At 40.2% G+C, this 25,897-nt stretch overlaps 2 protein-coding genes across 7 annotated transcripts; both read left to right on the top strand.

Annotated features, from left to right (window-relative positions):
- Positions 1 to 3,326: 3,326 nt before the first annotated feature.
- On the top strand, positions 3,327 to 6,849 carry calr3b (calreticulin 3b). The gene is made up of 9 exons (XM_075483009.1): positions 3,327 to 3,517; positions 3,932 to 4,033; positions 4,466 to 4,669; positions 4,762 to 4,856; positions 4,951 to 5,160; positions 5,270 to 5,383; positions 5,474 to 5,617; positions 5,704 to 5,796; positions 5,910 to 6,849. Exons 1-9 carry the CDS (start codon positions 3,430 to 3,432, stop codon positions 6,114 to 6,116), a joined length of 1,257 nt encoding a protein of 418 aa, XP_075339124.1. The 5' UTR covers positions 3,327 to 3,429; the 3' UTR covers positions 6,117 to 6,849.
- Positions 6,850 to 8,078: 1,229 nt separating this feature from the next.
- On the top strand, positions 8,079 to 25,622 carry LOC142398810 (epidermal growth factor receptor substrate 15-like 1). Of its 6 annotated transcripts, none has more exons than XR_012772818.1 (24): positions 8,079 to 8,127; positions 8,645 to 8,686; positions 8,825 to 8,914; positions 9,008 to 9,055; positions 9,150 to 9,245; positions 9,369 to 9,434; positions 9,519 to 9,644; positions 9,730 to 9,789; positions 9,909 to 10,175; positions 12,104 to 12,261; positions 13,249 to 13,414; positions 13,618 to 13,680; positions 15,990 to 16,075; positions 16,367 to 16,439; positions 16,679 to 16,840; positions 17,283 to 17,480; positions 17,816 to 17,980; positions 18,243 to 18,351; positions 18,519 to 18,658; positions 18,862 to 18,922; positions 20,214 to 20,299; positions 20,544 to 20,607; positions 21,930 to 22,824; positions 24,146 to 24,227. XR_012772818.1 is itself a non-coding variant. In XM_075483007.1 (24 exons), exons 1-24 carry the CDS (start codon positions 8,101 to 8,103, stop codon positions 24,290 to 24,292), a joined length of 2,517 nt encoding a protein of 838 aa, XP_075339122.1. In that variant the 5' UTR covers positions 8,079 to 8,100; the 3' UTR covers positions 24,293 to 25,622. The 6 variants fall into 6 exon arrangements, 5 of the variants coding, with proteins under 5 accessions (XP_075339122.1, XP_075339118.1, XP_075339119.1 ...); XM_075483007.1 differs by having other exon boundaries at positions 22,808 to 22,824; positions 24,146 to 25,622; XM_075483003.1 differs by having other exon boundaries at positions 21,930 to 22,066; positions 24,146 to 25,622.
- Positions 25,623 to 25,897: the final 275 nt, after the last annotated feature.

Below are 25,897 nucleotides of genomic sequence, written 5' to 3'. Positions count from 1 at the left end.
ATTGATAATTCAACCAGCGGCTCGAGAAACAAGTCATCACAACACAGTGAGCCACCCGTCGTTGGTTCTGGGCACCCCTATTGGGGCATTTGATGGGAGCCTGGGGCATAATACCCAGAATCCTGTCGCGGGCCCTGTTGAGAAGTGACTGCCCCCCCAGGAGCACTGTGGGGGTAGTTATTGTACTCATATGGTCGCGTCCCATCCCCTGATTGCACTGAGTAGGGAGCATCGCGACAGTCAGCGGCCCAATGGCCATATCGTTGACAGATATAACATCTGTCATTTTTTCTATTATTTACGCGTTGACGGGGTTTTCCTCTTCTATTAGCTCTGACCTGGGATCTGTTCTGTTCTGGGTATGACCCATATGAAGAAGCTGGATCTTGTGGTCGTACAGCACGAGGAGGAGTTTGCTGAGACATCTGTTTAATTTGAGCCTTATTTTGGTTTACCTGGTCCCTCATATCTTTAAGCTGTGATTTTGCCACTTGTGCCTGCAGGGTAACTAACTCAGCTTTTTCTTGTTCTCGTTCTTCGATTTCATTATCAATGTATTGAGTGACATGGGCTGACCATAATTCATACGTGAAATTTGTTAGTCCAACAACTTTTCTTAATGTATTCTGTATATTGGGAGATAACGATGCTTCCACCGCTCCTCTAAATAACATCTCAATGGCATCACTGATGGCTGGATCTTCCCCAGTTCTCTCATGCCATAACTCTCTCACCCGCAATAAGTAAGCTGTACCTTTCTCGTTTTCATTAGGTGGAATTCGACATAATTCAGCCGATTTGATATGTACAGGGAATTTCTCTCGTACCTGTGGCCATAATAAGTACACCAGATCCTCCAGGGGTGTATTGTCTGGAGCCGAATCAGTGTGGCATAGTAGTTCGATTTCTGTGAGCATGCCTAATGACGTAGGGTGAGGTCAGGTAATTTGAGCCATCAGCTAAAATGAGCCATTTAAGGTTTGAGCATCCTGGCCCTTTAAATATGAGCAGCCAATGACTGCCAACTATTTCAATGGCATGCTACAACTGTACTTGATGTAAAATAATACATTTGATTGGTGTATGGATGATATGGTGGGCGGGGCAATGCCACACTTCAAGACTGCTGAGAAGAACTGTGAGGTAAGTGCACTGGCAGACAATTCTGTCTTGAAACTTATAAGGTTGGTACATTGTTGAAAAAACAACCTACAGCTTTAATATTTAGTGTAAATGCATGTTATGTAAGCAGTAATCAGATATGATTCTGAATTTGTGTTAAGCTGAGCTATTTTCCATAAAATAACACTTTTTGGTGGTGGCTCAATTTACCTTAATGCACTGACGCAAATTGAGCCATGCATTTCAGCTAAAATGAGCCACCTTCAGAGTTAGCTTTAGTTAATATTTTAATGGTATATACACTATACTAACAAGATCATATGTGTAATATGTCCAGATTATGGCAAAGAAGAAACAACAGCGAGGAGACGAGAGGAGAATGAAGGAGAGACAAAAAGAGAGGGAGAGGACAGCATGCCCTGCAAGGCATGTCAAATTGTTTATGGCAGCCCAAGTGACCCAAAGGTAGGCTATCAATGGTGACACTACAATAGGCCTACTGTCAAACTATCTAAAATAATCTGTAGGCCTACTGAACCACAATGAAGAATGTAGACTACTTATTCAGGATTATTATTAATTTGCATGTATTACATTAACACTTGGATTCACAATGACCAGAGGACAACTTAATTCAGACAACTTCATTTAGTTTACCCAATATGCAGATATTTCACATTTAGTCATTAAGTGGTGTTCTGCTCACCTTTTCTCTGGCGCCTGATTGTCTGAAAAAAGCTGTCCCTCCAATCACCTCGAGGCGTCCTCCCTCGGACGGGGTCGGTCGCACGGCACGGTGGTCCTTTAGCCTTCGAACCTCGTGTCACGGCACCATTTGTTAGATCGGGTTCTTTTAGTAGGAGGCTCAAGAACGGACCGGAGTAATTCAAGTGAAAATGAAGTCTTTATTCGGTATGGCAACAAGTGAAGTATTTCAGCGCTGGTCTCAGTCTGACAGAACTCTCGCAGGAATCCGTCAGACCGAGCCCCGTATCCCCGGTTACACCTCGTATATATGTCTCCTAGTTTCCCGAGGTGGATCCCTTGTTGATCAAATGTGATTGGATATGAATTGTCTAACTCAAATAATGTCTCTGAGGAATTCAAATAATGTGTGTGTATCAATCTGCCCTTGGTTTCCCAGACTTTCCTGATTGTTTTGTCTGTCTACTCCTGCATCACTTAAAGCTGCAGTCTGCAGGATTTGTTGTTGTCATACGTAAAGTCCTACTTTTTGGCATTTTAAGAGTTTACATGATCCATCAGAACGCTTGAAGTTGAAAACGGTGACCTCCGTAGTCGCAAAATGCAAGAAATGCTTATTTTTTAACCGAAAAATAAAAAGTTATTCAACTTCCTGTCCCGCCCCATCAAAACACATGAGAACTCGTGCACGTAGACGTGCACGCCAGATGCGCGTACACGACTCCTCATTCATCAACTCACCTGTCATTTGCGATCATGGAAGACACAGTAAGTAGACTAGCCCGTAATGAAGTTCAATAGTCTAGATAAATAAGCGTGGGGACGAGCCTACCTTGTATCGCGCGTGCACAATCGGTGATTGACAGGCAGCAGAGCCCAGCTCGTAAACCTGATTGGTTACCTTTTACCGGTCCGGTCTGCAATTTTGTAAACAAACCTGCTGGCTTTGGAGGGACCTAGCGGGACATATAGGGGACCTAGAGAACTCTTTTTTTTTTTTGTATTGGGGTATTTAATGTACTACTTTCAGAATCCCCGGACAGTTCCAGGCATTATGCTTGAAAAAGAGTTGCAGACTGCAGCTTTAAGGTCATATGGAAAAGTACTGAGACTTATTTCATTCCTAATGTCTAAGAACAAAGCCAATTATAACATATCATTAGGCTATATCATTTATATATATGTATATATATATATTTCAGCCAAGATTTTTTCAACTTTGGGGGTTTTTCATTGCCACTGTCGCGTCTTCATTACAATAAACGTGTCCTTGCTGAAAGTTGAGTCCTCACTCGAGTTTCTCAGTGATAAGTTTATTTATTTCAGTTTGGTACACTCTACTGGACAGTTGAAGAAACGGCACGTTGAAAATTATTCAAAACGTCAACTGATCTGGGATCAGTTTGCGGAGGAGGACATATGTTTCGTGGTCTACTCTGATTGGTCCAGACCTTCTGTGTCGTTGTCCAATAGCAGGTAGACATCTGTTCGCTGGAGCGACTCTAAAATATTGCCTTCTCTTCCTTCCTCTTCACCTCTTCGCTTTTTCGGCTCTGCGACGCTGGTGTGAGCTGCAGAAAAAAGGAGCTGATAAACGAAAAAATGCAGGTCTTGGGTTTAGTTGGGGTATTACTTGCAGTGTACTGCGTACATGCAAAGGTTTACTTTCGGGAGGAGTTTCTGGACGGTGGTAAGTCTGACATGTACACTCATTTTTACTTTGACTTTCAGCCATGTTTGGACCAGAATTGTCATCTAGAGTTACTCATTCAATTATTTCAAAGTATGTGTTTAATTGAAAGCACCATCCTTCTTGGGTTATTAATTTGAACGGAGTCTGAGCTAGCTAGTTTGCGCAAGGCAGTCAAAGCTAGCAAACGTTATATCCTTGTCACCTAAGTAATCGAACGTGACCAAGTTGCTGTGTAACGTTAAATTGAGCATACTCGTTTTAACGTCTTCATATTTGAGGTTCAGACAGTAACTTAAATCGCCGAACAATTTTTCTATTCCAGTTTTCGAGCTGTAACTCGATGGGTTTTTAAAAGAGTGTCATGTGTGTTTAATTTCTGCAAAATTTTTCTGTTGAATGTTTTCTGTTCAGATGAATGGAAAAGTCGCTGGGTGAACTCCAAACACAAATCTGACTATGGAGAGTGGAAACTTACGGCTGGCAACTTTTATGGAGATGCTGAGAAAGACAAAGGTAAACTGATACTTTTTATTTATTTATTTTTAAAATAAATTTAATTTCATTGTAAAGACCACTTGCTCTTATGAGAAACGGCCATTGATTAGTGCTGTTCATACTATGTTTATTATGACCTAAACCTAACAAAGTGGTTGCTGTGAATGTATTTTGACATTTAAAATGGTGGAAGTCCCCTGTGTGTAGAACAATATTTAAGTGAAACAGAAAGTCACCAGTTCCAAACTGACTCGACTCGTAATATTTGCTGAGCTGAATTGCCACATTCAAAGTTCAAACTCAGTAATGTTTTTAATGGCCCAAGGCCGTTTTTATGTACACTCCCTAAGTTTTAAGAACTTTGGTATGTATACCTTTAGTATAGAGGATCTGGTTTATGTTTGTTTTTACTTAAAAGTTTTTTGTTTTTTTTTTGTATTTGCGCTACAGGTCTGCAGACAAGCCAAGACGCTCGCTTCTACGCTACCTCTGCCCGTTTTGAGTCCTTCAGCAATGAGGGAAAGCCTTTGGTCATTCAGTTTACGGTGAAGCATGAGCAGAAGATTGACTGTGGCGGCGGCTACGTGAAGGTCTTCCCTGCTGACATGGATCAGACTGACATGCACGGAGATTCCTCTTACTACATTATGTTTGGTAAGAAATGGTCCTCGTTTTACTGTACAATAGCTGCTTGCAATAATAATTGTTGTTGTTGTATTTCTAAAAATGAAATGAATGCTACCTAGGCCCTGACATCTGTGGCTACAGCACCAAAAAAGTCCATGTCATCTTTAATTACAAGGGCAAGAATCACCTCATCAAGAAAGAGATCAAGTGCAAGGTAAGTTTGCATCTGAGATTTGCATATTCTGAATTGCTTATCCTGCATTGCTTTTGCACCTGTGGCTAAACCCAAACACTTCCTCTTCCTCCAGGATGATGAACTGAGCCACATGTACACGTTGATCCTGAATCCAGACCAGACTTATGAGGTGAAGATTGACAATGAGAAGGTAGAATCTGGCAGTCTGGAGGATGACTGGGACTTCCTGCCTCCTAAGAAAATCAAGGACCCTGAAGCCAAGAAGCCAGAGGACTGGGATGATCGTCCCAAGATTGATGATACTGATGACGCCAAGCCTGAGGTGAATAAGCATAGTACCGTAATTCTGCTTTTGTTGAGGTAGCACATCTGAGTCACATGACAGTTTACAGTGTGTTTGCTTCAACCTTAATGGTATTGTTATTCCTTAGGGCTGGGACAAACCTGAAAATATTCCAGATCCTGATGCTAAGAAGCCTGAAGACTGGGATGTGGATATGGATGGAGAGTGGGAGCCACCTATGATCCCCAACCCAGAATACAAAGTAGGCCTTTTTTAGATTGTCACAGATTAGGCTTTTACTTTGAATTAACACTTGACACGCTTTGACGAATGAATATCATCTGTATTACAGGGAGAATGGAAACCCAAACAGATGGACAACCCCGACTACAAGGGACCCTGGGTACATCCTGAAATTGACAACCCTGAATACAGCGCTGACTCGAATATCTACAAGTTTGACAGCATCGGTGTTCTAGGTCTTGATCTTTGGCAGGTGAGAGAAGGATCCTCTTTAGGAAGTATTGTTATCACAGTGGCGAAGCTTGAGCCACAGTCTAACAACTTGGACCTGTTTTTCAGGTGAAATCTGGTACCATCTTTGACAACTTCCTGATCTCAGATGATGTGAAAGAAGCGGAAGACATTGTAAAGGAGACATGGGGCGTGACAAAGGTATGCTGGTGGTAATATATTTTTTGCCTTTTACACAACATGAAAAACCAGTAGCTATGAAGGCTGAATACATTTAGAGACATGGTTTGGGATATTCCTAATTTGCCTTGCAGGAACCAGAGAAGAAAATGAAACAAGAGCAGGATGACTTGAAAAGAAAAGAGGAAGAGGAGAAGAACAAAGAACAAGGCGCCGAGGCCGAAGATGAAGATGAGGATGACGATGAAGAAGAACCGGAGGAGGAAGACGACCTAAAGGATGACCTGGAGGAAGTACTTTCTGAACAAGATGAGGAAGCAAAAGCTAAAGATGAGCTTTGAGGCGTTTCTTTTTTCTACCCCTTCCACAGAAACTGTCCTGTAATTTCCGGGGGTATTCTGGCTGCTGTGCATCCTTTCCCTGAGATACGGACACAACCCAGGTTTAGGGTCTCATGAAAACGGGGGCAAGTGGGTGGTAATGGACTTGGTGTCTTTTTCATTTTTGTCATGTTACCCTTGAACTGCTGGATTGATTCTGTGGTTTTCCACCAACAAAGCCCATTCCTCATCTTTAAATAACAATAAGTAAGCACTGTCATCACCTGTTTCCTTGATCTAGACATGCCCCTTCTTTTGCAGATATGTTTTGGTGGGTTGTTGTCCAGCGTGTTTTGAAATTTCACCAAAAACTGTGTAAAACAATCATTTGGATTTTAACTTAATTGTTGGGGAAAAAGTAAAGAAAAAAAACAGAACTAAGGGATTGTAACTTATTTTGGTTGTTTCTGTGGCACTGACTTTGATTTCCTTTCCACAGTCTTGAAGGCACACTTAAATTAAATATTAAGACATGATTGAATCCTAATTCAATTAAAAACGATTTGTATTTGCAATTGAAATGGTAGGAATTCAACGTGTGTTCTTGTTAATGTGATGGGATCTGCAATATACTCTGAAAGTCTGGAGCAACGGATGGTTTAGCCCCTTGTGTGACTCATGCAAGGGTTACACTTATTTTTACTGGACAGAATGTTATTGATACCAAAGTTTTTATTAAAAGATTACTACCTTATGGTCTCGTCTTATTTTGTACAGTAAAACTTGACACTTTGCATGAATGCAAATGACTTAATTCAATACCAGCTGCTTTTAAAAGAAAGTTTCATAAGTACTGTAATGGGTTTAAAGAAATATAAAGGAAAATAAGTCATTTTAACAGAAGTTTACCATAGAGATTTGAAAGTCAGTGTCCTATCCAGTGTTGTTAAACTAGTCGGTGTAAAGCGAGGTTACACCATTTCTGAACTTGTCTGTGCTGAATTGCATAAGTGGACTTTGGATCAGATCATTTGTCCCATGTTCACAATACACAGACAGCACGTGGCAGCTTAGTTATATGCTGCCACTCTCAAAGCCAGCTAGTGGTAATATTTACCGTATGTCGGTTTGTTATTTTGAAATGCGAACCTTTGCAACAGAAAAAAATATAGGCTTAAAAACTTATTTTTCATACACGACTCATGAAATGAATAAAGTTTTCTTTGTATTGCCTTTTGCTTGACTCTTGTAAAGTGTTTTAAGAGAGGGATACAGTCAGATGGATGTTCGTAAGAACATATCTTAGATGGAGAAAGGCCTGACTGATACCTTAGTTCTGTGAATTACATAAGTCAATGTGACAATGGACAAAACCATGCAAGACTTGAGTGTCAAAAGGATGTACCTGATTTTTGACATTGTCTTAAACTGGAAAAAACAAGACTAAACGCATTGCATTTGAGAATCAAAACAAAAGTTAGAATCAAATATCATTCCTAGATTCATGCAGTCTTGATGGTATAGATAAGAGCCAACAGGACTGATCAAATTATTGATCCAAACAGAATCACCTCTCACTTATAATTATTGAATTTAAACAAATGTTACGCCTTTTTGGATTTAAAGTCATAAATGGGATCAGCTGTGATCTGTGGGTTTATCAGCATGTACAATCAGAGTGTTATCATCATAATAATAGTGAAGTACGTTATTGTCTTGAATAATCTAATCTGGGGAGGGGGTAACATGTTCATAGCGAATTGAAGGGAGCCATAGACTGTGACGTACCACTTCCTCATATTTATTACCATTATTAATGTAAAACCTATTCAAAATTATTCAAAATACCTCTGCATTATTAGTTAGTTCTTGTATTGACCGCTGTACTGGTCACAGACCTGATTGTGCTGACTACCGGAACAGAGGTCCCCTCCCTCTTTTGTCGCTCGCTCTGTTTCCTTCCAGAGGCGTGCGCGCAGTGCGCGCTCCCGAGACACCAGGAAATATGGCGGCGCTCATGACTCTCAGTCAGGTAAGAACTTCCAACAGCTCAAGAAAAGTCTATAAATTTTATAGGGATGGTTTTTTGAAGCGGCAGTGACATTGGTTTTAAGTTCTCACCATGACACGACGTTACAAGTCGTGGTGAATCTCGGCCAGTGGAAACGCACCAGTAAGCTGTCGTTGTCAGCTGAGTTAACATGGTTAGCTAGGTTAAGTAGTGATAGTAAAGTTGTACGTTTTAATGTGGGAGAGAACGATATATATATATATAGTAATTACATGTTTAGGGAAGTCGCAGTTTTTGACAACAAAACATTATTAGCTAGAAGCTAAAGCTAAGTGGTAAAGCTCAACTAAATTAGTTTTAATTAGCTAATCGTTGCCATTTAAAGGTTGTTTTTCTTACCCTTAATGGACTGTTTGATTAAAACAGATTGAGCTAACTTTGTAACTAGCCATTTGTGCATTTGTAAGAATTCTTTATTTTTTTGTATGTTGCTGTTAACACATATTTGTGTTGTTTTATATTTCTTTCTTGTTTCCAGTTATCAAATGGAAACGCAGTTTATGAAAACTACTACAGACAGGTAAGGTTGGCATTGCCAGTTACTTCCACTCTTGCTCTTTTGATGTATAGTCAGCTTAATGTTGTCAGTCATGAAAAATGACTTAAGAAACTCTTATTGATTTTTATTTTATTTATTTATTTATTTTTTCTTGGGTAGCTGGATCCTGGAAACACAGGCAAAATATCAGCTGGCGATGCAGCCCAGTTTCTTAAGAAGTCTGGACTGTCAGACAGTACACTGGGGAAAGTGGGTGACAAAACTCTATATTTATATATACAAATAAAAGTACAATCATGTTCTTGGTGAATAAACTCAATTCTTTATTGTTTATCTTTTCAGATTTGGTATCTGACAGATTCAGATAGAAAAGGCTATTTGGATAAGCGGGTAACACTGAATTTCTCTGTAAATGTGCTGTCGTTGGTGATGCTGATGTGTGCAGAAAACACCAGACTTATCCTGCTTTCTTCCTCTTTCGTAGGGTTTCTTCATTGCTCTGAGACTCGTGGCGTCTGCGCAGGGTGGAAACGATATCAATCTCAACAACCTCAATCAACACTTAGCAGCACCCAATTTTGTGAGTGTCAAAATTAGACTTCCCAGCAGCTATAGTTGTAGGATTTAATCCAAGAGGAAATGGACTGAATTCATACAATTATTACTTACTTGTTGTTATATTATGCGCCTTTTTCTTTTACAGAGAGACACTAGCAGTCCATCGTTAAGTGTGTCACCACCAGTGTCTGATTCTCAGTGGGCAATTAGAGTGAGTCCGTCCAGATTTTCAGGAAATATTCTGTAGGATAAAGAAGAAAGAGGCCTGTGACTGAAACTTTTATTTCTCTTTCAGCCTGATGAAAAAGGGAAGTTTGAGGGAATATTTGAGAGTCTCTCCCCTGTAAAAGGTTTACTCTCTGGTGAAAAAGTCAGGCCAGTTTTGATCAACTCCAAGCTACCTCTGGATGTGCTAGGAAAGGTGATATAACAAAACATAAAGTGCTGTTTTTCTTCAAAGCAACTACAGGCAACCAAGTTCAAGCATGTATGTACTGTTTCTTTAGATCTGGGACCTAAGTGATGTCGACAAAGATGGATACTTGGACAAAGAAGAATTCACAGTGGTAATTTGGGGCCTTTTGCATCTGATTTAATCACATTAATACTCACTAATGAAGTAAAGCGGATAATGTAGAAAATATATTTTAGATTTAAAATAATAAACAGATTTTTCGTTTCCTAGGCCATGCATCTTGTATATCGTGCCATGGAGAAGGAGTCTGTCCCAAGCAGCTTACCAGCTTCTCTCATCCCGCCATCCAAAAGGAAAAAGTCTGGGATTGCACTTCCAGGTGCCGTAGCTGTGTTACCTGCGCTGTCTGGTCTTGCATCTGGGACCACTCCTCTCAAAGAGACCCTGCGAAGCACTCCTCCTCTGGGGAGCGCTTCTCCCATCAGCACCAGTGCTGTCAACCTTTCTCCAAAACACTCATTTAAATCCAGCTCAGCGGTATGTTACCTCACACTGCCACTATCTTCAAGTGTTGAAGTATCTATTAGTCTAATAGGGATTTAAGAAAATAAAGACTTTTTAAAAGTACAGGCTACAGTGGATAAACTTAAAATCAAATATGTTGAATGTTATTAGTAATACTTTTTTTCAGTGTTGTTACTGTATACGAAACATAAAAAGAATGAGCTAGGGATGTTTTTACTAAATTGGATCTACTTTTCTACATTAATAAAAAAAATATTTATTCATTCAAAACAAAACCTTTATTAGCTTTTACATATAATTTCCTTATGATAAACCAAACAACAGATTAAAAAAATTGTGACATAATCTTAATATTTTTGCAGGCAACTCTCTCCATTTGAATTATAACTTAGGAAAACTCTTTCATTTATGACCTAAATGTGTCCTTAAATTGTGAAGAAACAAAATTTGCTGAATGTTTTGGGAAGTTTCACAAAGCTGCCTAACTGATTCAACTTAATTTAACAAAAAAAGAAAGAAAATAAGATAAGCATGTGCTTTTATTTTTTTCATGTTTTTTTTTGTTTGTTTTTAAAAAAAAAATCCAATCCTGTGGAGAAAGAAATCTTTATAATTATTTTATTCCTCTTGCTCCACTCTCAGTAAATATCACTGAGTTTGGTCTGGAGTTTTGGAGAGAGTAGCATTTCATGTATTAACTCTTTCCTGTTGCTATCGGGAGGACTTGTTTTACCACATTGTTGAGAGCATTGTCGTGAGGGCCAGTGTGTTTCTCTCTGCCCTGGTATGGCTGCAGGGATTTGTCACCCGTGACTTTTTGAGAAACAGGTTTCCTTGAAAGGGAAGGGAAGCACTGCTGTTAACATTTCTGAACAAGTTTGTTGCCAAAATAGTTGAGACTTAAATGTCAAGAGAAATGAATTAGTGATTTGAAAATCATATAAATTTAACCAAAAAGAGTGTAGATAAAATGACATTTGTTGAAATGAAAAAATGGCATTTTGAAAAAGCATATGCTCATGTGACATGTTAAAAAGATGGAAAGGGGCTACAAAGGACTGGAAGTTGTGTAAAGCTAAAGGTGCAATGCTTAATTTACAGCTGTGTCCAGTTATATAATACAACAGGTCCATAACATGACTGGTTGTAAAAAATAAAAAATAGCATCCCAGAATAATGTTTCATTGGGGGACTTTATTTTCATAGGAGAATCCCTTTACAAATTAAACAAAGCTGAAAACTGATATTGACTCACGTGTGAGCCTTTTACCTTTAGGTGGCGCTCTATTTAAAACACTTCTTGTGCTGTAGAAATCCCTGCTTTGACTCAGGAATACTTCTTAAAACCCTGAACACAGTTTGTTGCTGCATGCACAAGAGACATTGGTGCTCCCTTTGGGTTTGAGCACATTTAAGATGGATAAAGCCACACGGAAAATGATCCTTCTGTATTACAAATCAAATTATTTTAGGAAACAGGGTTGCACTTTTCTTCAACTAATATTGTTTTCATAATGTATGATTGATTTTTCTCTGAGACTTTAAAGCCCCCCCCCCCAATATACATGTTTTTTGTTACTTGTACCAAAAAACAAGATCAACATCACGTTTTGTTCTATATGTCTGACAGGTTTAAAACATTGTTGTTGAAATTTTCAACCTTTGCTCATTTTGCTTCTGTAGTTTTAATTTGAGTGCCTGTCTGCATCAGCTGATAATCAAATAAAGGCGTTTCCGTTCAGGGAATGATTTGTTACTATACCCAAGGACATTTACTGATTGTTATATCAAAAATCACCTAGTACATCTTTGACTTAACCGTTTCAGTCTGTAAATTAATGCTGAAAAGTAAATATCAAAACATTCTGATGTCTATCTTATAAGAACTGTGAGTTTGTAGGCGACCATCTCAATCACACGCTGTCGTCCCTTCCCTCTAGCCAGCGGTAAACTGGGTGGTACCCGTGGCCGAAGGAGAGAGATATGACGATCTTTTCAAGCAAACGGACTCGGACAACGATGGGCTTGTTACAGGGAGCGAGGTCATAGAGATCTTCATGCACTCCACCCTCTCTCAAACAATGCTGGCGCAGATATGGTGAGAGCACAGATCAAATTAATTTACAGATGTTTTTAATCAACACCGTCATGGCGCTTTTCACACTGGTGCCAAGAGAGCTCACTGCGCTCCAGCTTAAGAAGGAAAACACAACCACATCAGGAAATGCATTTAACAATTTAACCTCAAAAACACCACAAAGAGGGATACAGTCATGATATTAACATAGAAATGAATAATGTTTAGTTCACAAGCACCTGTGTGGAGTGACTCTCAAACATTTTAATGGCATATGTGTACATATAGAGAAATGCACCCTGGCAGCTTCACGGGGGCCACAGACAGCATTTAATTCAATCAGTATAAATGGTATCGTCTGATTTCTTCCCTCTTTTGGGAAAAAAAGTCTGTACATTAAAAAGTGGACAAAACTCCTTAGCTCCAGTATTCAAGAAGAAAACACTAATGTTTGTCCCCATGTTATAATACATAGCAAATATAAAAGAGGGCTCGTCATAGCCCAGCAGGCTGATAGACGCATTGAAGTTGTTCTCCTGATTGTGACCTTAACCAAAATGCCTCAGTTTGTGTTTAGGCCTGAAGGAAAGGAGAACATGTGAGGGTTTGAAAAAGAGGCTTTATTTTCACGTGCTCTTTCATTATTCAGGATTACTTGAAGAATGCATCATAATAACTAGTTTACCAAACAAAATGCTATCGCACCATTTTGTAAACAGTATTAATAATTACAGTTCCTCTAGATTAACATGGTTTATAGTGCAGAGAACTAAAACATCCATCCATCCATTTTCTATATCCGCTTAATCCAACTCAGGCTCGTGAGGGGGTGGGGGGTACACCATCAGACCATCAGACAAACGAGACAAACAACCATACACGCTCACATTCACTCCAAGGGTCAATTTAGAGTCACCAGTTAACCTAACATGCATGTTTTTGGGTGTTGTTTTTTCTGTTTTCGTGTCTCTTTCATTCTTTTAAAAGTGACTTTCCTTCTTTCCACAGGGGACTTGCTGACACGAAACAGACAGGCAAGCTCACCCGGGAACAGTTTTCTCTGGCCATGCATCTGATCCAACAAAAGGTCACTAAAGGCATAGACCCTCCCTCCACTCTCACTCCAGACATGATCCCTCCGTCAGAAAGGTCTACAACACCAGTTCCAGGCCTTGTGAGTCCTGACTTCACATTCCAACAACCCTTTTCATTGAAATTCTTCCTTTCTTGTAAAGCCAAATGTGTCACTGTCCTCCACACTTTGAGTCTGATTGGCAGCTACTATTTGCGTTATAAACTCTGCTTTCTAGCTCTCTATTCTTTCAGTGCAAAACTTCTCATGCTTGTTCTTTTTTGGGCTTCTATCCTACCTGACAGAGCTATTTGGGGCTTCTCTCCTCTGTGAGACCTGAACTCGCTTCACCAGCTAGTATTCGCAGAGTGAGTAGTTATGTTTTGTGTCACACGATGGTGCTGTTGTTCTGTCATAGTCTTTGTCTCAGTTTTATCCACTGGTTGGAAATAGGAGCATGCAGCTGTGCTTAGTGAGTACTGCCACCTGACACACCCGCTTAGCTGCAGTCTGCAGTGTATTTACAGTTTATGTTTTTGTATAGAAGTGGTGTCTCTCATTTCAGTGTTTATGAACATAGATTATTGATTGGACTAAGGTGTTTATCAAAGTTTTATAGGCCTTTTATCGTTTGAGAAATTAAAACATGTTTAAGTATATAGGGAAATGTGTGTGTATGTCTTGATAGATTTTTATTAACCAATGGTCTGAAAGAGAAATCACGAAAACGCTAATTAACTGCGAGTGAAACCTCATCAAAGAAATTCTGCTCTATAACTGTTACTGTTTTAAGCAAGGCTACTTTAGGGGGAGTTTTTTTTCCTACTCAGAATAGCTCTATTACAGAGTTTTCATTTTTAGGGTAAACTTAAAGCTGCTGTTGTGGAGAAAAACATTTAGTGTAGCCTTGATCAAACGCTGCTTGGAGCCCCAAAAAATCCAAAGGATTTACAATGCTCTTGTTTTCTATTGGGACTAAGTTGTTAAAGGCTTGTTGAACACTGATCTATGAGGCAACTGTTACTGTACTGCAAAATTCTTTTGTATGTCCCTGCCTGCTCCTATTTCTTCTCATTCATGTATTGTCTGCCTCTCTTGCTCCCTCCCAAGCTGTGCAATGTGTTTGTATTTCCTTCCTGTGACTTTTGTTTTCTTAGAAACAACAGCGGGGAGCTCCTCTCTCCCCCTGTGTGCTGCTCACATCCCGTCTTACCCCCCCTTCCCCTGTAAGCATATCAGAACAATTCCCTACATGTCTTTAACCCATTGGCGCCTAAAGCACCTGCAAAAAAAGCTGCTCAATGCCTAAGCCAGTTTTTAGAAAAGGTCCCCAATGCCTGAGGTTTTTTTTAACTAAAAACAATTAATTGAAAACACGTAAGAACAATTCAATAGTCTCAGCCTCTGAAACACATAAAGACATGAAATAATTTGCATTTTAAAGGTTAAATTCTCTGCTTTTATTCCGTCATGTTCATTCAGCATTAACACCAACACATTTTCATTAAAAAAAAATGAAAAAGATGAGTCAATACACACACAAACACACACACAGACACACACATGATTCAGGATAATACCCAATGCTGCTATTTATTATACTACTATTACTATACTATAACTAATCATCATTACTATTATTATCATCATTATTATTATTAGTATTAGTAGTAAATGTAGGCACCACTTCAGCTACATTTCTGGCCATGATAGAGACGTCATTGCAAAATTATAATATCAGCAATAATAATGAATGATAAAAAGAAACTGCAATATATCTTGCATTTTGCAGTTATACTGTAAACTTCAGTGACACGACTTCTAAAACATCATAGTTATACTGCAGTAATTCGCACCGGGCTCTCTTTTTTTTTTTTTACATAAGGGCAACGCCACTCAAATAAGAATGAGAAGTCGTCAGAATGAAGCGCAAGAATAAATAATTACCTCCAGATCATGTCAAAACGATCTCGTGCCATCACTCGGGCGACATTTGTCTGATACAGCCACTTGCTCTGCCTCCAGTAATCCCGGCGAGTTAGTAGTTTGATTATTCCAAAAGTTAGGCAGATACCGATGAAAGATTTCATCTCCTGCTTTGACACGGGGCTCCACTTCGAGTTGGGTGGTGTGTGGCCGCGCGCCTGATCCGCATATAAGTTTGTCTGTGTCACCAACATATCCCAAACTTCATCACTGAAAATATGCGAGAACACATCTAAAGGACTTGCATCTTCAGATATTGGCACCTTCAGCCCCGGTGTACGAGTAAACTTTTGTTGACGTCGGGGGCGAAATCCAGCGGACTGCCAGTCTACTTGAAAGCCAAAAAATTCCTCGTCCTCATCCTCTCCAAACAAATACCAATCATTGTGCATTACATGCGCCTTGAAAATAATGATAAATTAACAATGTTGCGCTACGCAACAACCGGCGTTAGGGACCATGTTGCGCAACGCAACAACCGGCGTTAGGCACAATGTTGCGCTACGCAACATCCGGCGTCAATGGGTTAACCACTTCCATTTAATCTATTACTCAGTCCCTCCTGCTGCTGTCATTCACATCTTCTTGTCTCTGCTCACTTTTCCTGTCACAGTCACATGATCCATCATACTTTCTTTCCTAGCTTTTCTTCTTTCTGCCCTCTCATCTGTCTCAACTTCTCTCGCCTCAGGACAGCACCAGCTCCACGGGGTCGGTAGAGCTCACGGGTATCAAAGAACTGGATGACCTCAGCCAGGAAATAACTCAGCTGCAGAGGTGAGCCCCTGCACCCTGAGTAGCAAGGGGATAGCTTTGTTTCTCCTCCTCTAATAACAAAGAAGGGGAGATTACAGTCAAGTTATGTTAAGAACATCACATCTTTTTAACTTTCATACCACCTGACAGTATAAAATGTTGATCAAGTCGTTTGTTGCATGCATTCAATTTCAGCCATTTCCAATGTTTGTTAGCAAACCATGCTTTTCAAATGATTTCTTAATACTATTTGACAGACATTAATTATCTATCTCTCTGCCTTTTTTCTTCTTTGATGTTGTTCACCTGTAGAGAGAAATTCATCCTGGAGCAAGAGATTAGGGAAAAGGAGGAAGCTATTAGACATAAGAACAGTGATGTTCAGGTAAGGCTGAGCCAAATCATTTTCAGGTAATTGCTTAAAGATTAAAGCACCAGTTAGATACTTACTCATATGTGAATTTAAGTCCATCAGCTCAACTAAAGCGCTTATCAGTAGTAACGAGACAGGAATTCCCACTAAATACATTACATTATTGAGGGATACAGAAAGAATTAACAGCTCCCTATTGATGATGATGATGATAATCATATTCACTCTTTGTGTGCTTTGTTGACCCACAGGACATGCAGAATGACTTGGACAGGGAGAGCAGCAGCCTACAGGACCTGGAGTCCCAGAAGCAGGATGCCCAGGAACGCCTGGAGGAGATGGACCAGCAGCGCTCCAAGCTGGAGGGAATGCTAAACGACATGAAGCAGAAGTGCCAGGAGGAGACCCAGATGGTTAGAGATGTGACTTATTCAAGCAACATGCAAATATTAAAAAAGGAAGTGTTACTACACTTTGGGATTCACTTCTAGCAGTCTTGAAATAGACATGCAGTGATCTTTTTTGGGGGTTTTTTTTGTTGTTGTTCTTAGCTGATAATGCTTTGAAATGACTGAGATCGACATATCAGGCCAGAAGTCAAACAGTGGTAATCTAAGGTTTACATTTGTTGAGTTCTGTTGCGCACAGTTTGAAAAGTCAATATAAAACCTGTCAAGTCCTGTTAGATAGGACATATGTTTGATTTAAAAGTAAATATATTTAGGTCTTCCTGAGATAAATAATCTGAATATCATTGCTGCAGTCTAAATTGAGAGCGCTAAGTCTCTAAATATACAAGATAATGCTCCAACATGTACAGAAACCTCTGAATAGTTTTTTTCTCCCATCCTCTAGATTTCGTCCCTGCAGACCCAGATCAGCTCTCAGGAGACCGACCTCCGTAGCCAGGAAGACGAACTGAGTCGCACCAAGACGGACCTCAGTCGAATGCAGGAGGAGGAGGCCCAGCTGGAGCAGAGATTGCTCTCCGGTCGCGTCCAGCTGGACAGCATTGTGAAGTCTCTCAAAACCACCCAGGAGGAGATCAACCAGGTCAGTGCATACAGTGAATCAGCAGATGTTGTGAGGATGCAGTACCACTTTGGCTGTTTAAAGATCAGGTTGAGGAGTCAGAGAGATTGCATGTTTATGGTCTGTCTGTGGCATAGCATAACATTCTTGCTCTTAGATGTGTTGTTTGTACTCCTGTGACCGCTATACATAGCATACTCTGAAATGCACAACATGCTAAAATGAAAATACGTCTTTCGTAGTGGTTAAAGTAATTTCTTTTATCAGCCTAACCACCCCCCCGTCCCTAAATTGGATTGGAATGGATGGATGGATATTTTCTATTTTCAAGATGTAATCTTTTTGGGTTTTTTTAGGCTCGCAGTAAGCTATCTCTGATTCAAGACAGCCAAAATGAAATGACTAAGACCATTGAGCAGTACAACGGAGCTTTGAGCGACATCAACAGGGGAAACTTTAGCAACCTGCCGGATTTAAGCGAGGGCTTCGCTGAGAAAGAGAATGGAGGCTTCAGAAGTGCGGTGAGGAACCCATGTATATCTATCAAGGTGTCATTCTCTCTCTCGTTTTTTTACGAAACCATAAAGTTCTTTTAGGAAAACATGGACAAAGACGTAACAGCCCTTTTCATATCATTTACCTTTTTCATTGATTTGGTGTGGTGGCTCTGAGGTACAAAACACAACATTAGACAAAATGCAACACCCCACGAAAGGCTGAACAACTTGTCCATTTGTTGCTGAATGCACACATGTATTTATGTTTTCTGGGCACGTTCATCAGGACAACTCCTTCAAGTCGAGGATAGCCATGTTCAACAACAGTGGTGCTAAGGAGCCTTCGGCAGACCCCTTCCAGATAGAGGACCCCTTCAAGTCTGATCTCTTCAAAGGTCTGAATATCTGCTTATTATTTACTTTAGTGCCTCTGAGGATAGAAGTTGTTTCCTGCTGTTTCACCTGTTGCTTTGAGGCGACCACCTGCCCTCGTTTTTGTTTCCCTGTTAATAAGTTTTTCTTGTCAAAGAATGTAGATGGCAGATTTGTTTTCTTTTTCTAGATCCATTTGGGGGTGATCCTTTCAAAGAAAGCGACCCCTTCAAAGGTACCTCATCTGAAGACTTCTTTAAGAAGACTGACAAGTCAGACTTGTTTGGATCTGCAGACGCTTTTGGTAGAAAACCCACGCCACCAGTCAAGGTATGAAACCTTTGTTTTTGCATTCATTTACAGTGCTAATCACTCTTCTTTTACATGCAGTGTGAAATGAGCGAGTCAAAGCACTTTTGTTAAAGTTCAAAGCAATATTGTAACTAGAAATGGAAACCACAGAGATCGTGTATGTATTTTAAACATCTTTTGAATTAGTCACTCATTGTGTTTGTGCCTCTTTTTCACCTCAGCCAAGTTCCCTCAGCAGCAGTGACCCCTTCACATCACACGGCTCAAAACCAAAGGATTCAGGTACACGGCTGCTACACAGAAGTCATGGGATGTCACCACATATAGAGCTTTTGCTCCAGGTCTTTGTATTTGTAAATACTAACCAGAAGTAGTATTTGTTTGTAGTTCACGCTTCATTTTTCAGTTTCAACTGTCAATTTGAAGAAATAGGGTGTAAATTATTTTAGTCTTAATCTGTTTTCTCGAGAAGATGGGTTAACACTGCAGCAACATGCACGCCGACAATTTGCTACATCACTTGCCATATAAAAAGCGCAAAAGCATATCCATCCATATACTCGTAAAAGGCAGAGTTCCCATGCTAGTTTCCTGGAATATTATTCTAATAACGGCCTTCTGAACATAAGAGATCACTGTTGTTATGAAACCCCTCTCAAAGGGTCCTTCTTAGCTGTTCTGGGTGACGTGTTCGATTTAGATTTTATTTTTGGGAGGTGGGTAGGCATCTGGGGCAAACAATTTTTACGCACTGTGGCTTCAATTTTTCCTGTGGTCTGAAGCTATTTTTAGTCGAGTACCTACGCATTTAACTTCTGGCCAACTAAAAATACTCCCCCTACCCTGGAAAAACAGGAGGCCTGCAGGAGCCAAACATAACAGAAACTCTGTGACTGCTGGTCCTTCACTACTAGAATACACTGCCACTCCTTTAACTAGTTCACTGCTGCATCTGTCCTATCTTTATATCCACTGCTATTGAACTTCTGTGCCTCTTTTGCTACGGAAGTTGTTTTAAGTTAGTGGCTGCAGCTGGTCGATGCTCTGTCGCACTACACATGCTTCAGAAGAACACAGAGGCAACTGTAGAAATGAGTAGAGTTGCAGTGTGCAACTGAACGCACTGCATACTGCACATGAATAGGGTCTTTTGTGGTTACACACACAACAAACATATTCTCTTACAACGTTTTGTTTTTTCACTATATACATCTGCAGTTTGCTGGGTTTTTTTCTTTGGTTTTTTTTTACCAAGCATACCACTCAGCTTCAAAACAGGCAAGGCCCAGTTCTGGTTAACAGCACGGCATCTGACGCCTTTAATTAGCCAATCGGATGCCTACGTCAGGTTAAACGAAACTTCTGCTTAATAGGTTTTTGCAAAATGTCATGGAAAATTAAACAGTCGTGCCACATTCCCTCCTTTGAAAATAGCACGCAGGCCCTTTCAGAATAAGCATATGCCGAGATGATTTTGAATGCGTGGTTTGGGGCTAAAATTCATTACAGTTTCTGGCTTTTTCCATGTATGTGTTCACATGTTCCAAAAGCATTTCAATGACTCTTGTCACAGATTTGTTTGGGAAAGGGGACCCCTTTGGAAGCAACTCCTTTGGAGCCCAGGGTAGTGGATTTGCTGACTTTAGTCAGATGTCAAAGGTAAGCTCTGGAGACTCTCGGAGTCATGAATCAGTTTCACCATAAAGCAGTATTTTCCACTGAGGCTGTATGATGAAGCTAAGCAGCTATGTTGTTAAATTTTACTCTCACCTTGAGTGGTTTCTTATTTTTCTTCCAATATATCATAACCTTTGCACCTTGGCCAACAGTTTTGTTGGCCTTATAATTTTGTATTATCATTGACATTTATTTTTTTTTTTTTTCCCACCCTTTCTGTGAACAGAAGTCGGACCATCCCGTGCTCCCATCAAAAAAAAATGTGCCTAACCGGCCTGCACCCCCATATGGTAATGTCTGAATTTTGTGTATGTGCGTGTGTGCTTGAACTTGACTGCACTTGCATCTTATTTGAACATTAACAGTTTAGTGACCTCAGCTTGTCTCAACATTTAAAATGTCACAAAAACTGTTAAGTTGTGTTATTGTTTCTCATTTTGAGTGACTGTTTTTCTGCTAAATAGATATTGTATAGCTTAATGGCATGCACTCCCCATAACTGTATGAGCTATGAGATTGTAAAGATAATGGTTTCTGCTTCCAGTTTTGTAAACAGGAAAGGTGTTGGTAGAGATGTGAGGGTTCAATCGGTTTGTGGTGTGCAGCAACCTTGTTTATGATGTCAAGAAATTACTTTCAATGAGTCTCCTATTAATATCCAAAACAAGTGCATTTAAATTGGTCTATAGTGCAACGAGATTAAGAGCGACTTTCAATTAATTTTGTATGCATTTAGCCTCGAGTACATGTGAAGTCACACAACACCTACAGACCATTCCCAGGCCATGCCCTTCCGTTGTGACCTTGCACTTGATCTTTAAGCAGAAGCCACAGCCTGAGAAAGTTGGTGTTCCCCTTTGCTTTACCACATAGAGCAGGGTAGAGATGAGTTGCCACGCTTTGCCAGCGATCTTCTTCTAGAAAACATGTGTGCCTCTTATGTAAAGGGGAAGTGAGAAGCCCACTCTTAAAATCATGGGCTGCTCTAAATATATGTATCGCAAAGGCAGTTGCACATCTAATCCTAGCTCCCTTTTTAGGAGTGTTTTAGCTGTTTGCCCACAATTGTATTGCAAATAAGACACAGGCTTTCTTTCATAATAGAGATCTAATTTGACAAATAATAGGTGAATTTTTTTTGCTTTCGCTAGTTAAGCCCTCTAAATTTGCAGCGGCAGCTTGTGATGCACCGGTGCATGAAAAGTTCAAAAGTTTACCGTGAACAGCATAAAGGAAAAAATAAAAAAATATCGAAAATGTTTTTGTAGCTTACAGTAGACAAGGGTGGGGCCATCTCTTACGATCATGTGTTCCAAAAAAGCCACTCTGTGTATGTTTAAGCTTCAATGCATCAGCAAACTTGACTCAGAAATGTGGTTAACACCTTTTTTTGAACCATTATCGCTTTCCCATGGGTAACTACTCTGTGTGCCCTGAGCTTAAAGCTGTTGGCTTCCTGTGAACATTTACAGGCACAGTATTACACATTAGCCTTTAAAGTGTGAGTTCATTTTCCCAAGGGGCTCCCAGTTGTTGACATCTAAAGTGAAGATGAAACTGTTGATTTTTCTGTCATATGGTATTTGTTCATTTGAATGTTTATCTTCTCCAGTAGGTATGCTCAGTTTGAGTGCATCAGAGCCGCTCCAGAGCGTTTGCTCCGCTGCAGTCAGTAAAGACTCTTTTGTTACGACACAGTCGAGTAAAGCATCCAAAGACTGTCCTGTGGGTTTTGCAGATTTTAGCTCTGTAAGTGTAGTCTGCTTACAGTTCTCTGTTGGGTCAAGTATCTGTATGCATGAGCCTCTGATCTCGCGATCTCACTCTCCAGACTGCAGGGCTTATGGCTCAGAAGTGTTATCTTTATGTCACTGGGGCTTATTCTGTTAATTTACCTCAGACAGTGGGCGCCCAGGACCACCGTGTTTACTGGCTGTTGACTAACAACTGACCAAACATCTGGGAGCTTTTTGTCAGCTTGAAGGAGATCAATTGTTTGCATGACTGACTTGTACAGTCCCAGTACTTATCTCTATCTAGTCCTATGTTCCATCCGTCCTCCTGGCAAAGGGGCTTGCATGCTTGTTGTCATCTTTGACTTCAGTTTTTGACAGGAAGGGAGGATTTATAGGCTTTCAGTGAACAAGGTAGTGAACTTGCCTGCTCAGGTAGCGCTTGAGGAGCATTTTTCAAGTCATGAGGTGTAAGGAGTATAAGCTAAAGGCTTATTTGCTGTCAAAGCATGATGCGCCTCGAAGCAGAGCACCACAGAGTAAATCTGCCTCATTGTCTCCCGTCTTCCTCTTCTTTACCATCTTGTATAGCCTAACCGCCGAGCATGCTCTCAGGTGGAGAGATGATGCATGGCAGCTTTTTGTATCATTTGACAAGACATGTATTTATTTTATCCCTCATGCCAGCATGATTATTGTGAAAGGGATTTGTGGTTTTTATATCGAGCTTTGTGTTGTAATTTTCTTTTTCTGCCAGGATCTGAGCATGTCAAGGTAAGACTGCATAAGGGAGTGGTGGTCAGTCCTTTGCATGTGAAAAACCTGTCTGCACTGCATAGCCTGTGCTGCATGGTGATTCAAGAGCACTTTTTTTTTTTTTTCTTTTTATATGAATATCCTGAGTCGCATCAATCATGCACGATGTGAGAAACATGACCCGTAATTTTTGCCGGTAGTACAGCACTGTGAATTGTGAAAATCTTCTTTTAAGCTTTTTAGTCTAGCCCCTTTTGCTCATTTTTCTGCCATCCAAGTGAAATCTTGTTTTATATTTGCTTCTATTGTTTTTTTCTTAATTTACTGCTATATATCAGATAATTGTGTGCAAGTTTTATGTAGTTTCTGACATTCTGCTAGCCTGGGAATTCCCATGCTGCTTTGCGCTCGATTTCATTCTCACTGCAAAGTCAGCCTGGAAACCACCGCCCTTATTTTTGCCAGAGTTTGGGAACCAATCACAGAACGGGGGGGGCAGCAAGACGATGATGACGTCTATGCGCTACACCGAAGCTTGTAGAGTGTTAATCCAACATGACAGCGGACACAACGTTACCGTTCAATGCAGCCTTAGAAAGTGATAGTTCGGAGTAGATTCACCCTGGGGTCATTTGAACCGTGACATCCAGCCAAGTAGCCCACCCGAAGTTTTTCCGATATTGGCTGAACATCAGCTGAGTTACTGAGTTATCCCGAATAGCTTAGTACAAGCGCTAACGGACCCTGGCAGTATCTCCTAAATTACCACACTAAAATCACATGTCATGACACCAAACTTCTACAGTAGTACAAATATGGCCTGTACTCACAAAACGATGCATTTGGAAGTTTGTACATAGTCCAGGAGTTTATTATTATCATCAACACAAGCCTGATAGCTTCTCTGCTGCTAAAGCTGCGTCGACGTCACTTCTGGGAGCTGGGAGCTTCAAAGTAAGATGAGGGTTGATCTACTACTGTAGACAACAAAGCAAGGCTGCTCAATTTCTCCATTATTAAAATAAATTCACAACTCTACAACATAAAAATTCATGTAGAATATAGCATATAGGCCTACTTAGTCAATTTAAGTAGCTTAGAGCGCCAGTTTACTTTTATTTTACTTTTTTTTCTTCTTCCTCGTCGAATTTCTGTCGTCATCTGGTGATACAATTGGCTATGAATCGCGCGCAAAGCAGCATGGGAAGACCCTGACGTCATTTGATAGACATTCGTAGCGCCCAATAAACGGCTCTAGGCATTCGTAAACCACGCCTCAAGCCACAGGCAAATTCCTGCTCTTGTTTGGCTAGATATAATATATTTTTCTCTGCTCCAGTTTGGAAGTGAGAGCCAGCAGCTGGAGTGGGCCAAACAAGAGAGTGAGCGTGAAGAGGAGGAGAGACTGAGGCGGCTGCGGCTCCAGGAGCAACAGGACTTGGAGCTGGCCATCGCTCTCAGCAAGGCCGACCAAGCTGACACCTGATCAGACATTACCTGCAACAGCTTTTTGTTCCATTCTCTCTTACTTATAGTCCTCTCTGTGCAGGCTCATGGCATCAGCAGTGACACTGGCCCTAAGTGACTAGAAGCCCTTGATACCAGTCTTCCCCCAGTTATGACTGGACTCATGTCAAATGACTCCAAATTCCCCAACAGGTTACGGATCATTGCTCCTAAACTACATGGCAACTATAATCTGGGAGAATGCAGAGCAACTTGAATCAAGCTTGGCTTCTCTCTACAAGAACATAGAGTTTAAGAGCAGAGTACTTCACTGCAACATTTTTTTTTGCTCCATTCCTTGTTAGCTAGATGTTTAGCGATCCCTTTAAGAATATTTTACAGTTTATTTCTTCATAACAGCAAGGAATCGGTGGTGTATTAGGTAAGATGACTTGAAGCCTGTTTTTATGTAATCTTTCATAACTCAGAAAACCTCATATTGAAAGTTAAACAATACTTTGCCAACCACTCTGTTGTTCAGTAGAGGAGTTTTTCAGACACTAAAGAAACCTCTTTGTGTACTGTAAATGTTATTAGATGAAGGTTTTATGTGTGAACCAAAGTTGTTTGAAGGACTTGTGTTAAAGTGATCTGATCATTGAAAGCATGACTAAGATTCCTATGTCAAATGTTACAAGTGTTTCTAGTTATTTATGCCTTCATATCTACTATTTATGGCATTTCAAGTGCATGTTTAGAAAAAATATTGGATTATAATCAAAGCCATCGACATGCTAGTGATAGTCATGAGGTCTTCCTTTACAGTGAAAAAACTTGACCACCTGGAGTGCTGTTCACCACCCTTCTGATGTCAGCAGGTTGTGTTTCTCAGAAGGTTCATCATTGGTTGCCTTGTTACACCCAGAATACCTACACTCCCATAAAACTAAAAGTCTCTCTAAAATGGAAAAGTGTAAATCTACATTGTTTTCACTGATGCTGTTACACTCAACGTTGTCCTACTTAACTTTTCTACTATTCTTCACTACCAGAGCCGCACAGTGATGTGTGCTTACAGCTTTTTGCTTTTGTCTCAACAACAAAATCAATCAGTGGATGATTTTTATTATTCCTGTGGATTTGTTTTCTGTTTATACCTGTTGTATATGGAGGATGTTCCCTCTAATGCCTTAAGATATTGCATTCTTGCCATTTTACAACACTAATCGGGTTAATTTGGCACATAATGCACACACTGTATATTCCATACAGTACATAGACAGAGTGACAGCGCCTTATTTATCAACATATCAACACTGTAACTTGTCATATTGCACAGTATGTATGTAATTATTAAAAAACAAAAAGCCTTGGTTTTGATTTCCTCATAACTGTTAACAACTTTCAACTTAATAAAAGTGACTTTTAGTATTCCTGGAGTAAGGTAAGTTTCTTAGTTCTCATGGTATAACCATCACCAGAGAAACCACTAAGTTTGACTGAACTATGAATGTATCAGTGGATTTCATGAACAGCTCAATGCTGCAATGACATGAAGAAGCGACTGGTAAATTATTCCCCCCCTGCTTGTCACCTAAAATGTTTTATTGGAAAGACACTAAAATTATGTTTGCGAACAATGGAG

This window comes from Odontesthes bonariensis, chromosome 14 (genome assembly GCF_027942865.1).
Source record: "Odontesthes bonariensis isolate fOdoBon6 chromosome 14, fOdoBon6.hap1, whole genome shotgun sequence".
In the NCBI taxonomy this organism is placed as follows: Eukaryota; Metazoa; Chordata; class Actinopteri; order Atheriniformes; family Atherinopsidae; genus Odontesthes; species Odontesthes bonariensis.
The sequence above is the reverse complement of the archived record's forward strand: the minus strand, read 5'-3'. Positions and strand labels throughout refer to the sequence as shown.